The sequence below is a fragment of the Typopeltis vanoorti genome, chromosome 16, assembly GCF_054136105.1.
Source record: "Typopeltis vanoorti isolate ZY-2024b chromosome 16, IOZ_Tvanoo_1.0, whole genome shotgun sequence".
In the NCBI taxonomy this organism is placed as follows: Eukaryota; Metazoa; Arthropoda; class Arachnida; order Uropygi; family Thelyphonidae; genus Typopeltis; species Typopeltis vanoorti.
The window spans coordinates 36,376,288-36,392,302 of record NC_143564.1 but is presented as its reverse complement, the minus strand read 5'-3'; the positions used below and the strand labels follow the sequence as shown (position 1 = coordinate 36,392,302).

At 35.5% G+C, this 16,015-nt stretch overlaps 1 protein-coding gene across 1 annotated transcript in view; it reads left to right on the top strand.

Moving 5' to 3' along the window:
- Positions 1–16,015, top strand: part of LOC150097953 (uncharacterized) — a 173,119-nt gene that overhangs the window by 54,864 nt on the left and 102,240 nt on the right. Inside the window, exon 4 of the mRNA XM_090406644.1 lies at positions 11,302–11,400. Coding sequence (XP_090262770.1) covers positions 11,302–11,400 — 99 coding nt within the window. The remainder of the gene's footprint in view (positions 1–11,301; positions 11,401–16,015) is intronic.

Sequence of the window (16,015 nt, the reverse complement as noted above, 5' to 3'; positions counted from 1 at the left end):
TGCATAACAAAAGATGGAACAAACTGACAGAGGCTCTGTGTCGCACCTCATCCAAGGTCTTGCACTAAAGTCCCTATGCTCTTCCTTTCATCTCGGGCCTTAGGCTTCCTTCTGGAATATCTTGCTTCAAGGGTATTTCGTCGGGATAGTAGCGAGCTTTGGACTTCAATCTCCGGCACTCAAATAGCTCAGGCAAGAGGTTTCAGCACACGGGCATGTTCTCTGGCGTTTGAAGTTTGCTCTGCAGCTATTGGCTTCGGTTGACCTCCTGCGGCAAAAGACATCCGACCGAAACTGCCTCGAGCATTTCTCTGATCATTCCCATTGTCTTCTCCTCTGGCGTGGCCTCGCCATAACGTCCTGTCCTCTGGATCCTACTCCCGATATTTCTGCCTCTAGCTACCGATTCGCTTTCTGTCGATCTTCAATGCCTTTTTATTTCACCGTATCCGGGCCCTTGTGTGAAGTGTTGAGACCCCCGAAGAATACGGCGCGATTCTTTGATCTACTGTTTCGACCGACCAGTTCTTTCTTCTCCTGGTATACTACACAAATCCAATTAGACGGAACCGGAACTACTTGTGAATTGCGCCGTCCCTTTTAAGAATGACCTTGACGTTGAGCATACACACAGCTTGTAAACAATGGTTTCAAAAGCACTTAGTTAAACAATAACATATAGGTTGGAGTGACAGAATTTTCTTTCGTTTCTTGCAGAGTTTATTCATTCTTTGTTCACTATGTCTTGGCCACGTTAAATTTATCATAGGATTAAATATATTATTTTTACAAACGTTCTTTTTATATTACAATCTTTTGAGATGCGACCTCCGTAAAAGTCGATGTAAGGTGCTTGTAAAGTTCCAAGCTACATCGAATTTTACAGTGTGTTGTAAAATTCTTCAGTTTCTGTTTTCTGTTCTGTTCTCCCGAAATCTCCTTCTAAGGAGGTTTCGGGAGATATACAGTCTCATTCTCTTATATAACTTTGAATCCTTGTATATTATTGTTGCTACCTTCTTTAGCTCTGTTCTTTGTTGTTTCTGTATTCCATTAAAATATACTGTCCCTTTTATCTTTTGGGTGTCATTTGTTTCAATTACACACTCTTCAACTATCTGATCTGAAGGATGGTATTTGTGAATAATGTTCTTCCCCTCCCCTTCCAATGGAACAAATGCTGATGACTAGTGGAAAATTAGGAGAAAATATGATTCTTATTAATATTGGATTTGAGGAATTTAAAGTGGAATGGGTTCATTCGGGGAAAGTGCTTGGAGTCCAAGATTGAAAACAATAATACAACGAAAGAAGCATAGAAATTGGGAAGATCATCTCGCTTGTCATTCGGATAATTCCCGACAACACGACGTTGACTTCACTGTTTTACTTCAATGACATTAACGATTTTAATAAAGCAAGAAAGTTTTAATTCACTGAGTTGAAGCACCTAAAAGGCTTTTACTGATCCATTGAGTTTCTTTAACAAAACATTTTTGTTAAATCACGGCCGCTAAAGATATGGAGCAGAAGGAATCTTGAGCATTCCTCCGCAAAATGAATCGACACTTCCACTTACATGGCAGTTGTATTTTTTTATGTACATTACAGCTTGACTTGACAGAAGAATATAACACTAATAGAACTTTTAAAATAGCGATGAAAATGTGTGGTTAATTCCTGCTTGTCGAACCAAAGGACTGTCGACTGTCGCCGCCACAAAATCAACGTTTTGAGAAAATCATCATTAGCCGGTTGGTTGGCTGAGTGATTAGCGTATCCGCTCTCCAACCAACAGGCTGCGGGTTCGAATCCCGCCGTGGGCATGGATGTTAGTGAATGTCTCTAGGAAGGAGATGGAATTCATCGCCCGGTGAGAGACCAACACCCCGCTTATAGGATTGGAGGCTTGAAGTGGGTCGAAGTTCCATGTTTGGCCTCTAGAGCAGGGTTTCCAGACCTGGTAAAATGCAAAACAATATATAAAATTAATAAAAAAATAAAAAATCCTTAACCCACCCACAGTACGAATGTGCAATAGTGCTTTTGTTAAGGCCACATAAAAATATTTTGATATTTCGGAGAGTCTTCTTGCTTGTTCTTTTCTCAAGAACAAGCAAGAAGAACACATAAGAAGAATACATATTGTCATTAATGGCAATTAATGGCAATATGTATGACTTGTACATTGTAATAATTCTACAATATTTTACAAAGTTTCTGAAAAATATGGCGGAATGTTTTAATAAGCTTCTAACAGAGAAATAAGCCAAATTAGTGGAGTTTATCGCAACAATGGTGAAGCATTAAGAGATACATAAAGGGTTTCCCAAAAGAAAACTGCCAAACTTCAGAGATTTTGATTTCTTGAGTAAAAGAAATCAATGGGGAAACAATCATTTCGCGATTCGATCGCTAGTATTTGCAGCGCTGCAACTGTGTACAAGGTCTAGTTACGTAATATGGTTCTCGCAAACGTCCTCGATTCCATCCCATATTCCTTTTTTGTATGACTCGGCCTGGCTCTTAAAAATCTAATTACCGCTTATGATAGGGCGCTTTATACCATGTGCATTGTCAATTATGTCTGTAAAGTGCGTGTGTTCTTTTGACCGGTTTGTCTGTTTTGCGAGATGAAAAACCCGAGTTTCCAGGAGAAGATTTTGCCACCTCCGTACGACACTGGCTAATTCGCCTTCAGCCGAGCTCTGATAAAGTTTCTTCGCGTCCTAGATGGGATTCGAACACAAGAATTTCAATCCAACGGACTTTGGCGATACGGATTGAACTACAGAGGCATGCAAGAGTTCTTGGACATTGTAAACAGAGTTTGTATGTGCTATTGGTATGATTGTGTTTAACTGTTTATTTTTACACAGATTTGCAGGGTAAGTTTTCAAGCAAAACGTGTGCAGTCACATTCACTTCATTTACGGGGTTTTAATGGCAACACGAGAGCTTCTGCAGAGGAATATTGACAGCGATTTGGGGATCGCAATCAAAGTTTCTCATTGGTGTATACGATGTCTCCAGAAATTCGATAATTTGGTGTGCATGTGAAGAAGACGTTAACGCCAATTTCAAAAGAATTATTTCCACCAATAGATCTGGAACAAGTACTCAATGGATATTTGAATATCCGAGTGAATATCTGAATAGCGCTAAGTAAAAGGCATTTGCATCATCATCACTATTTGCAACAGCAATTTAAAAAGCAACGAGAAATTTTTGTCGTCGCAAATCTTGATATGCAGATATGCTTAATTGATAAATGAAGCATAATTGAGACCGAGCGATACTTGTAATGAAGATGTGAAAATTTTCATGCAACGATCAAAAATTTCCAACTCCAATTATCGGTATATGAATGGTGTGGTGTTTTTGCAATCTACTTAACTGGACCACAAGTGTTTGGTAACGATCTAGGCAAACATGACCCCCCCCCCCTCCCTGGCCTATTTTTTTCAAAATAAGTTTCCAGGTATTTTGGAGCATGTTCCATTACTGATATGACAGTGTATGCATTTCCATCATCATCAAGCAATGAATGTTTTTCGATAGGGTGAGTATTCCTTGAACCGTCACTATCCGACTGTTGGACTGATCAAGAGGACCTTATCCTTGACCAACTAGATCTTTCGACCTTAATCCGTTAGACTATTCCATATAAGGTGAGAGGACATGCTTACCAAAGGGATGCACTGCATCGGAGAATTTCACACGCTGTCGACTACATTCGAAACGACCAACTTCAATTTTTTCCCTAAAAACATTCGTAACTGATTATTGATGTTGTGTACTGATTTAACATGCCTTCCCAACTACATTATCTCGTCGCCATATAGTTTCCCATTTTTATCTTTCCAATGATAATGCAGTTACTCCATGTCAGTCAACATAGAGAAAAGTAACACATTATACTCGCCTCTCTCCTTTATTTTTATATTTGTGCACTACTATCCTTTCCTTCGAACCGCAAATGGTAACGTACCACGTCTATTTGCTGGTCTACCTTATTATATTTTGGCATCTTAACAGTTTTCAGTCCTGTATCTTATAGCAATAACCAGCTTACATGAATTATTACCGCGACTCATTTAATTGTGAAAATATCATTTTCATTGCATACATCGTAATTTTAAGTCTTTCATTTCTCATTTATAGCGACTTTCAGAATGTTCATTACTCAGTTATGATTACCAATTTCAGATAAATGCCTGCAGTTCATCCTTACTTTTCATATTTAACTAGAACTATCCATTTAATGTCTCTTGATAAAAAGTTTAAATAAGCATTCTTTAGTCAAGTTATTTTAAGGATCAAAATATGCCTTGCTTACCTAAACGTACTAACCCAAACCAGGATTAACGTCTATAGGTATAAAATCCAAGAATAAATTTAACGCCGAGGTCAGTAACATGTGTGAAAATTGCATGCTGCTTATAAATATTCCTTTTCAGAAGAAGATATAATGGAAAATACGTTCACTATTGCCGTAGTAACTTCTAGTAATTCAATGGAATATCTGTTCGCAAATCCCTGGAATTTTCCTAGAAGCAAACAATTCTTTGCGAAGAGTTAAAAAATTCGGAGTAGAAATTTCACTTTGTGTGGCTGATATTTCTTTGAATGACTCTACTTTTCACTATAATCTTCTTATTCTAGAACACATTCACGGACTAGCAAAGTTCCAAAGAAACTTTGGGTAACGAGCATGCCAAATAAATCAATAAAATTGTGACGCATTTCTTTGCATCTTTAATGAATTTAAAACTTTTAAAGACGGCCCTTTTTCCCAGTACAGCACATACGACTACAGACCGACAATAACGCTTCTTGCAGAATACAACTGCATTAGTAAGAATTTAAGGTATTAAGATGCATTTTTAAAACAGATAACTCCAAGTTACTGTGAAAACGATACTTAGCACTTCTGGCCTATAAAATTATTTTTAGAAAGTTGGGGAAAATAAGAAAATTAAAATTAATTAAATTTTTCATTCGGATTTTATTTTTGTGCACCGCATGACATGAGACACTCAAATAGCTATCTGCTGATTGACCGTTTCGAAACAGATTTTATAGATAATACTGTCACATGCTATTTCACATACACGTACAAATTCTCCCGCTTTTTCATCTATTTTCACAATTAATTATCTTTTTTCTAGCCTTTTTTTTTACAATAATTTCGATTTCTTAGAGAATTTCCATAAAATATATTGCAATTATAGACTGCCTTTCTATTAAATTCTTGGTACTTATGTAAATCCCAGAATGGCAGAAACATAAACGTTTCCAAGACAACCAACAATAACAACCTGATGCGATTCATTTCTGTGGTGAAGCGAGGCACATTTTCGTAATTTTATCTAACGGCAATATAATGCTTTCAGGTGCGTTTCTCAAAATAATATCTAAGCCCCCATTAGATCTGTGTTGTCCATACCGCATGTATGTGGTATGGACAACACAGATCTGATGTGAAATACACAAAAACTTTCAGAAAAACAATCGATCACTTGGTCCATGAACACGACCTTTACCATATGAACCAAAATGATTTAAGACAACAAAAGCTTTCTCGCGGGCAGCTTAAAGTACTTATTCCCTGTCATCTGTTACTACCTATACATAATTTGTGTTAAATATGTTTCAACAACTTGAGAAAGACAATTTGATATTTTATTAAGACAGTACCCATTCCATGACTCATTATAATGATCGATGAGTTAAGAAAAATCTTATGTTTAATAACTTCTTTACTTGGATTACTATAATCAATTAAGGCTTAGCTTAGTTTCTTAGCAAATGCAAAAATAAATAAATAAATAAAATAGTTCAACTTGTTTTTAATTAGCATTTTGTATAATGAATGACCTTTGCACTAATTCGCCACATCTAGTGTGCAGGCAGTGCCAATTATACTTCTTTACAAACTCAAAGACATATCTTAATCACAGGTTCGAGTTTCAATCAATATCGTCAGCATTTTCAACCATTTTAGTACGCAATATGGAAGACAATGCAAAGAAAGTATATCAGAAATTTATCAGAAAAATAATAGAGAAAATGACGGATTTTAAATACTTTTGCCAGAATAACAGAAAAAGAAGTGGATGAGAAATAGCCTAAGGTAAAATATTTCTGGATTTTTAAATAAAACAATATCGAAAAATAAAGATTTAAAAATTGAAAACAAGACAATGAATATAAAGTATAATAAGATCACTTTTAACTTGCGAATATGAAACAATCGCCGCAACAATTAATAAAAAACAGTTAACACTAATGGAGAAGTGAAAACATTTACGAAAATAATGGGGAAAACAAAATTTCGTAAGATCTGAAATGCAGATATATACAAAACGTGTGCCTTACAACTTGTAAACGATAGCAACTTGAATGGATAGCAAACAGAAAAAAGGAATGGCAAAAGCATATTAAAAGAATGCCAAAAAGACAGAATAATTGGAATAATAAAAACGAAGAAACTAAGTACTAATAAAAGATCAGATGGAAGAACACAAAAACACAGAGTGCAATGGACACTGTCGCAACTAGTTTAAGACCGACGAAGAAAAAATAAGTTATTTCGACATCAATGAACTTCTTTAGCTTACATGAATATTCAAAGTTTATGACTTTGAATATTCATGTAAAACATTCATGTAATTATGACTGTTAAATTCATAAAACCTCTTTCCAGATAGTGAACAATTATGACAGTAATTCACATGAAACAGGTGATATGCCTGTTATTTGAAATGTACCGATGAGGAACACTTAAGACAACTAGTCATTTTTGAACTGAATAAGCCAACCTACACTGAAAAAATCTGAATCTGTTCTTGGGTAATCATCCTTACCCAAACAAGTTTGTTCAATATTCAAAAAGCAACTCGAAACGATAAGCTAAATCACTACTTGCCCTATAATTCTCAGAAACTGAAATGTAAAAAAAAATATTTATTTATTTATTTTTTTAATCCAACTAGTCACAGGCTTGCCATGAAACTGAGCAGTTATGGAGAGCTATAGCCACCTTGATCTATTTCCAAATGCCTGATGAACAAGATATCCGGAGTTTTGTAGCAACTTGCTATAAAAGCAGTCTCTGCGCCTTTTGGATCTCGTTAGTAAAAAACATATATTAATATGTTCTATTTACTTTCAGTAAAGCCATCTCTCTCAGAGAAGAGCCAAAAGTTGCATAAATATTTAAATCTTTTGGCTTCAGCGGTAGCATATGCGTGAGATAGAAGGAAATATCATGTAACAATGCACAGAATGATAATTAGGATCATTAAACTAACAACTGATCGACTCTGCGACATGGAAACCGGCCAGAAAAACATAGCAGACAATGTAGATAGGATTAACCACCCTATCATACGCAGCATCAGGTTCATAAGAAACTATACTTGGCCGTTACAGGCTAATGCGCCTGATACCAAAAGGAAGATGATGATGAGGATATAATTCATTGACTTTCAATATAATAATATGCATAATATTTTGATGCATATCTCAACACGACTGATAACGCATGCATAGCAAAAGGTTAGGCTTTCTTGCATGCGTTAAATCGATTTGCATTCAAAGGGTCGCCATTTGAATGCAACTATTTTTAAAATCTTGTGTGAGGAAATGGCCAGCGAACACAAGCAACTTTTATTTCATACTTAAGTTCGCTGGCTATCTCACGGAAAGTTTCTTGCCCACCATTTCTCTGAATGCGAAGCGAGATCAAACTTTACATCCATGATAGTGAAAGTCAAGTACTTTACTTCCCCGATTGCATGCAGGATGTCTGCATGCAATCTGTCTTGCTAGATATGCCAGTCTGCCTTGTCAGACTGGCAATATCTAGCAGAGTTTGCTTACAATGCAAGGTTCAAACTATTCAAGATGCTCAAAATAGCATCTTGAATAGTTTGAACCTTACATTGTAGGCAACATAAAGTAGTAATAAAGTAGTAGCGATTTGCACAAAAAAACGGAACTATGGCAGAAATGCTTCGGCAATCAAGATTTTGAGAGTTTCACAGCTTTGAATGATTTCAGGTTTATATGTGGAGGAAAAGATTAACCTGATTACCGAAGACATCAAACAGCACCTACGAGGCATATGGGAGTAATATAAATTTACTTCACCAAAGTTTTGGTTAGGTATTTAATATTAGACACGGACAGCCTATGTCTGCACTTCGGTATACAGTGTTACACCTGATATCTTAGGAATATAGTATTCTCAGCTATCATGGTGTAACATGAAGAATAAATATCATAAATTAAAACCCCTGCATAAAAAATGAATTATTTAATGGAAAATTTCTTGCATCCAGTAATATGTATAAAACGTAAGGGTTGTTGTTAAAGTAGCTGATAAAGGAAGGAATGTATTAATATTGTAATATGACTTAAAATAAGGAATTCTAACTAAATAAGTAGCTAACAAAGGAAAGTATAGAGTAATATTGTAATACGATTAAAAATGAGAGAGTTAAGTAAATAAGTAGAAAGGGGTGAGTCATAAAATACGTTATGTGAGAGATTAAGTTATTAAGTAGAATTCATAGAAAAAGTTTGAAAGGGGATTAAGTCAGGCTATCGCTTAGGGCCGATCCCTGGATTGAAACATTGAGAACGGGCTTACCGATCAAATGACGTTTGGCGAGAAAACGCCACCCTAATTGGTCGATGATTAAAAAACAAGTAGAAGGAGGAGAAAGGAAGTCAGAAAAGGTGCCGATAGGAGAGCAGCTATAAAAGGGTTGGTAACCCCCTGGGGAGAACTCTTTTTGGATAGTCGCTTTTGGCCTTGGAGTTTGGTTTTGGTTCCGGTGGAGTTCATGGGGTTTTCCTGAGTGGCGACAGGGGCGATATCTCCTCGTCACAACACGGAAACGAAAGTGAGCGGGATTTCGATTCCCGTTTTTCCGAGTAGGAAGCAAAGGAAAAATTGCCATAGAGTCCTAGAAAAGGAGGGATCTTCTTCGTTTCGACGCTAGTGATAACTACGCAAAGCAGAAAGCTGTAAAGAGATCGATGTCCTTGTTGCTGATAGTAGAGCAAATATATGTGTGTTAAAGTATTCCAGAGTTACGAGAAGTTATGCCAGAGGTTCGTTTGGAAAAGAATAAAGGCCCATACGAAGAGCTCAAGAAAGGTACTGTAAATCATAACCTATGTTAACTAGAAATTTGTCTGTGAAAAGTATCGTGATTCCAATACAGAACTGTTGAAGTTATACTAGGACTTCAGTATATGATAGAATGTGTTATGTGTAGACTGACTAGTGTTAAAGATTTATGAATAGTTAAGAGTCCTAAGGTATTTTTGCATGTCTATTATATTGCACAAGATATTTAAATGACATAATTGTGTGTTAGTGCAAATAACGGTATAACGGAATAGTGTGAATTAAGTAATTACGTATCCTAAGAATTTAATGCCTAATGTAATGTATAAAATAACTGGAATGTCACAAGTATGTGTTAGCAGTGAATAATTTGTTAATCTACTTCAGTATGAAAATCAGATAGTGTGAATTGATCTAATTTGTTCACATCAGGTGAATTTATGAATTAATGTGTATGGCGGTATAATCACAAATAGCCATATTGCTTGTAATGATTTAATGTTAGTCTATAAGTATTTTAGTTTAGTATTTGAATTGTACCATGTTTAGAAACTTAATAAACCTTTTGTTCAATGATAAAAGAGTTGTCTGATGTTGCTAATCCAATGCACTGCTTAAAATCATCGTACCTAATCACGTGGGAAATTTAATGTTGAGGAAAGAGATTAAGAGTCACGACTGCAATAATATTTAAATACTAAGAGATAAATTCGAGATTGACTTTCTCCCTATTTATGACAACATAAATGGTGCAGTTGATAACCACTTGAAAATATTGTACTTAGTCACGCGGAAAATTTAAGTTGAGAATCGAGTTAAGTGTCACGACTGCAATAGTTACACTTTCAGATATATTTGAGTTCTTTCTCCTTGTTTATGTATGTAATATCCTAAACTTAATATCCCAAAAGGGGTATATCCTAAATATCACAAATATTAGGGGTACTACGGGGAGCAATAACTTATTGGTATAAGTTTTGGTAAAATCTCGGGCATAGAAGTTAGAAGAATATAGATATAAGAATTTGTAAGATTAGAGTAGAAATTGTAAATTGGGACACAACAACAGCTAGAAAATTCATAACAGGTTTCGTCAGTTAGCAAATAAATAAACTACCGAAGACTCAAAACTGACACATGCTTAACGCAAGAGCTAGAAAACAAGTTTTCTTTGGAAGCAATTTAGTTTCTATGAGGAACATTGAGGCTGGACCATAAAACCTTTCTTAAAACACCACCTTTCTTAAAAGGTGGTTCCGGTCTCTGCCGAAATGGCCAAATGGCAAATATTTGTCTCCACTTCAATAGGAGAGTAGTTTATAAGAATGAGGAAAAGATTAAGGTATAATTCATAGTATCATTTTAGATGTAAATGAGATTCTGCAGTATACTACAAAATGTTTTTTTTTTCCTTCAGAAAAGTTGTACAAGTTCTTTAATAGATCCACTTGGCTTTCGATGAACGGAATCAAGATTTCAACTGGATAAAAGTTTACGTTTATGCTCTTGAAGTAATTTTTAAGTTCTCCTTTTTTAAAAAATCTTGTTAATATTTTAATAATACGAGTAGTATAGGCAATAATCATTACAACTGCAGGCCTAGTTGGCCGAATAGAGAGCATCTCAGCTCTAAACAATAGATCGTGGGATCGAATAAAACTGTGGCAGAGATGTTTGCAAATGTCTTTTAAGGGTATAAGAAGAAACTCATCGTTCTGAAGAGAGAGCGATTACAGCCTTGCTTATCGGAAGTCTGAAATGGTTTGAAATAGTTCCATGTTGTTTGGTCTTTGCATGTCTCTTGGAGCAACGTTTCTGGATTACGTAAAAAATAAATTAAAAATAATAAATTAAAAAAAAAGTCCAAAATCGTATTCAACCCATTATATGTTTACGACCTTTCGTGGGCAGGAGTTCATGAAACAAAATAAAAATGAGCGGATAGGATCACTACAAGAATTGATACAACAAGTTCCTTGATTAAAATCAACAAGTGAAAATGTCATGTACGTGTTTGCTAACAGGATATCAGGAAAATGTACTAGTGACCCAACACTATGATTTATAAGCTTCAAACCATTAGCTTAAACGAAATTATCAAAATAAAAATTGTCCTAACACAGTTCGTGATTAGTAGCTTGTTTATTTTCTTACAGGATGGCTCCACGGCTTTGCATGTTGCTGCGGAGCTTTGCAGAGAAGATGCCATACGTATATTGATGAACCGAAAAGCTGATCCAACAATTATAGAATCGGTATTCAATTTTTTGCTCATTTTTAATGTTTGTTGTTCATTGCATTTTTCCATTTTTAAATAAATGTTTTAATTTATTAATAAAATGTTCTTTAGTTTCTAATTACATAGATTTACGGATCGAAACTTGCCCAAAAGAGGTAAAAATGTATCACATATCAAAGTTAGGAATGCTGATTTTACAAATGGTGTAGTTTTTTTCTCTCTCTTTTTTTGAGAGAAAAAAAAATAAATGAAATGCAAGGATTTTTCACGAATCGTAAAAAAGGGATAATAGATGTTTCGTCTTCTTTTAAAACATAAAGATACTTCCATTTCTTTAGTTTAACAACCAAAGAAATGAAAGTATGTTTGTATAAAATTAAATGCTTATTTAGAAATCGACAATGTATTTTTGAAGAAAGTATGGTTATTTTTTCTTTACATTACCGTTTTGGATGAACCAGTAGCTTCCCATTTTAGATACCAACAGTAATACAACATCATGCTGTTTCAGCGTCCTCCTTTAGATGCTCAAGAAATCTTTCCACTCACTGCAAAGCTTGATGTTTGCATTTAAACTCGTATTAAATCCTAACACGAGGATAATATTTGAGTTAATGAGAGCCCATGAAAGTATAGATGAAAAAGTGTGGAAAAAGCGCAGCACCCTTGGGTACCCTGAAACTCATAAAAATATCTGAAGAGAAGGAGCCATTCCCCATGATTCACAATAAACGATCAGAAAACAAACTGCACCCAAATCACTTAGGATAAATGGTAGACAATACGGTGATAACTTGGTAAGAAGCCTGTATATCTTACTTGATCAAATATCTTGGAAATAGCATGAGTTTCTTCAAGATTTCCATGGTTTATGTCCAAATATGGGTAAGGTCGGCTAGGAATTCTTATTTGTAGAACAAATGTGATGTGGAGATAAATCCGTTTTATTGATCACTAATTAGTGACTGGTGCGTCTCCAGATAAAGACGTTTACTGTTTATAGAGAAGATTACCATCTCCACTGTTTCGGGGTGAGTGCAATGGGATGATAGTTTGTGGCTGAATTTTTATCTCCCGTTTTAGGAATTGGAATAGATATGGGCTTGTTTCCATGGTGACAGATCGAACTAAACAGGTATCACAGGTGAAAGATCAGAAAATCATGAAGTGAGCTGTTCATGCTATACTGGGAGCTATTTGCTTTGGTTTCAATAACCTTATCTCGGAACCAGAAGTCTTGACCACCTTTAAAGAAAGAAGAAAGAGGGAAGTTTTCTGAAGTGAGTTCCTTCAAAATCTGATTTAGATTTGTTGATATTTTTGGTCTGCAGAGAAGGCTGAATCATCATCGGAAGTTAAGATTTTTGACTCAAGTCAATTGCTAAATTTTCTGGACTGCTTCAGCACATTTATTGGAGAACCAAGACTTGGGTAGTTGCACACGTTTTGTGCAGAACGAAGCAAGGTTGAAGGTTTTCGTTCCAGCAAATGTTGTTCTTCAGTTATTCGTTAGAAATTTATTCAAGAGACTGAAAAAATTAATCTGACCATGAAAATAAAAAATTATCGAAATTTTCAACTAGTACTACTAAAGTGCCAAACCACGTGAGAATGGCTGGGTGAAAGCTGATTTGTAAACATGAAACGTGGAAAAGAGTAGAATGAAATTACAGAAGAGAGCTAACATTTGCGGCGCTGGTCTTTAAAAAGGTTCAAGAAAATAATGAGGATTGCCTTTCTGCTAGCTAGACGGATAATCTGTGTTAGATCATTACTAACAACAAATACTTCGGCAGCACTTTCAGTTTGATATGTGAAGTCAGAGAAGCGAATCCAGTTTTCTAGTTTTGTTTATGTACTTTGAAATCTCCCAGGACTGTAGAACATCAACCTTCGGAGATAAATACTCAGAGGTCAGAATGGTTATCGTAATTACAAATAGTAAAGGCAACAAATGAAAGTATCAAAAGTTGGTAAGGAAATTTTGAACTAGAGTAGATCGTATGGAGAGGAAATAGAGGTTTGGCAATCTCTTGCGAGGAATGTCAGATTCCACAAATGCACAAGCACTGTACTTTTTAAAGGAATCATTCAGAATGTAGTTTGAATAATTCATGTGAAGAGTGGTTGTTGAGGATGCCTGCTGAGGTTTAGTCAGAAATAACAAATCAGTGTTTGAAACACGCTTGTTTACTAATGTTTATGCTAAAGTCACTAATTTTGGTGAATAAGATGTGGAAATGCTGTCTTTATAATATCGTGGAAGCACATCTCGCAACTTTGATAACCGAAAAATTACGATGAACCACAATGTTAGATCATTCTGCTCAATGAGTGGATTTGAAATGTTGTAGAAAGAAAAGGATTGAAGGCATAGCCGCGCCTCTAGCTTCTTTTCAGTGCAATTGTTAGTCACATGGCTTTCATTTGAAAGACCTGGGTTCAAATCCCATCTAGGAGGCGAGAAGCAATTTAAGTGCTTTCCAAACGAAGGTAAGATAACCAGTCTCGTAAAACAGCAACAGGGTCTTTCTTTGAGGAAACTCGGAATTTTCTCAATCGAAACAGACAAGTCGACAAGAAACATGCATCTGAAAGACACAGAAGGCTACTGGATTGGAATGGAATTATTATTATTATTATTATTATTATTATAAAAACCTCCATGGAGTCAAAGACTCATCGTGGGAGGTCCACTATTATACATATAGTTTATCATACTGTGCCTTAAATATATTCACTGTCTCTGCACATACCACACTCTCGGGCAAAGCATTCCAATCACTCACCACTCTCCATGCAAAAAACCTGCTCCTCACTCCCTTGCTCACACCCTCCTTATACAGCTTCCAGGAATGACCTCTTGTTCTCCTGCTATCCTCACCCATTCTGTGCAAAACCTCCCCGACGTTAATCTGGTAATAACCACTTAACAGCTTATATGTCTCAATCATATTCCCCTCCTCCTTCTATCCACCAATTTCTACAAATTGCATTTTGTCAGTCTGTCTTCATACTTTACATTCCAGAGACCAGAAACCACCTTAGTCAATCGCCTCTGAACTTTTTCCAACGCAATTTCATCTTTTTGAAAACCAGGTGACCAGATCTGTGCACAGTAATCCATATGTGGCCTGATCAAAGCCTTATACAAAGGAACCATAACATTCTTACTTCTACAAGTCAATGTCCTCCGCATCATTCCCATTATCCGCTGTGTTGTCTTCACTATTTTAGTAACATGTCCCCGAAATTTTAGGTCCTTGTCTACAATCACTCCCAGATCTCTCGTTTCCTCTACCTCTTCCAAGATATTCGCACCGATTGTGTACTTTAATCCCATCTCTGCTTCCCAAATTTCAAAACCTTACACTTTGAAACATTGAATTAACATCCCCACTTATTTACCCATTCAGACAGCGTATTCAAGTCCTCTTGCAAAGCTACAGCATCCACACTACTCCTGATAGCTCTGCCCAACTTTGCATCATCTGCAAACAACTACACATCACCATTCAGACCTCTCCAGATATCATTTACATACAAATTAAACAGCAATGGACCCAAAACAGACCCTTGAAGTACACCACTAGTAACTTTCCTCTTCTGGGATATCGCTCCTCCATAGACAACTCGCTGATACCTATCAGACAACCAATCTCCAATCCAGTGAACCAATCCACTGTTCAGCCCCATCCGTTCCAATTTAATTACCAGCTTGTCATGTGGCAATTTATCAAACGCCTTTGCAAAATCTAAATTGCATATACCGATGTATATGCAATACCCTTATCCAACGCATTTGTCACTTTATTATAAAAAAGTAAGCAGGTTGCTAAAGCATGATTTTCCTTTAGTAAATCCATGCTGGCCACCAAAGAGTATTTTTCTGATCTAATTTAGCTGAATTTATAAATGATCTAAATCTGAATTAGCTGATCTAACCAAATAAAAACCAGGTAAAAGAAATCCAAGGTAACAGTCATTCTGGGAGTAATATTACGAGACGAGAGAAGAAGGAAGAGAATTAAAAATAGAAAATTTTTAGGAAATTCCGATCGAAATGAAAAAAAAAAACATAAAACGTGCTATGCAGGATCGTATCACTCGCATATGGTAACAGGAAAAGAATGAAATGCAAATAACATATAACGAGTAAATGACAGCATGATGCGAAAATATTCAACATGTTTTTATTTTTAAATCTTCTCTTCGCATCACATCAAAATATTATATCCATTATAATTTTTTGGTGTATAAATATAAATATAAATATATTTAACATTTACAAAATTTTTTATTCAAACATTAATATGCTTTTATGATACTATTATATAAAATATATACAAGTTATGATACTATTTGATACTATTATATAAAATCTTAATTTAAAAGGTTAATCTATTAATTACGAAGTCTTGGATACATAAATTCATACGAGCATTTGACACGACCATCATTCAATAAGTGTGCAATAAAGTGATTAATTTTTAAATTATCTTACAGGGTTTGTGAAAAGAAGGCGTAAAACTTCTCGTTACTAATGAGTGAAATAAGTTCAGTCCAAAGAGCAAAACAGGTTGTTTTTGCTCTTTGGACTGAATATATAGTAGTTTAATCAGCTAGACAAT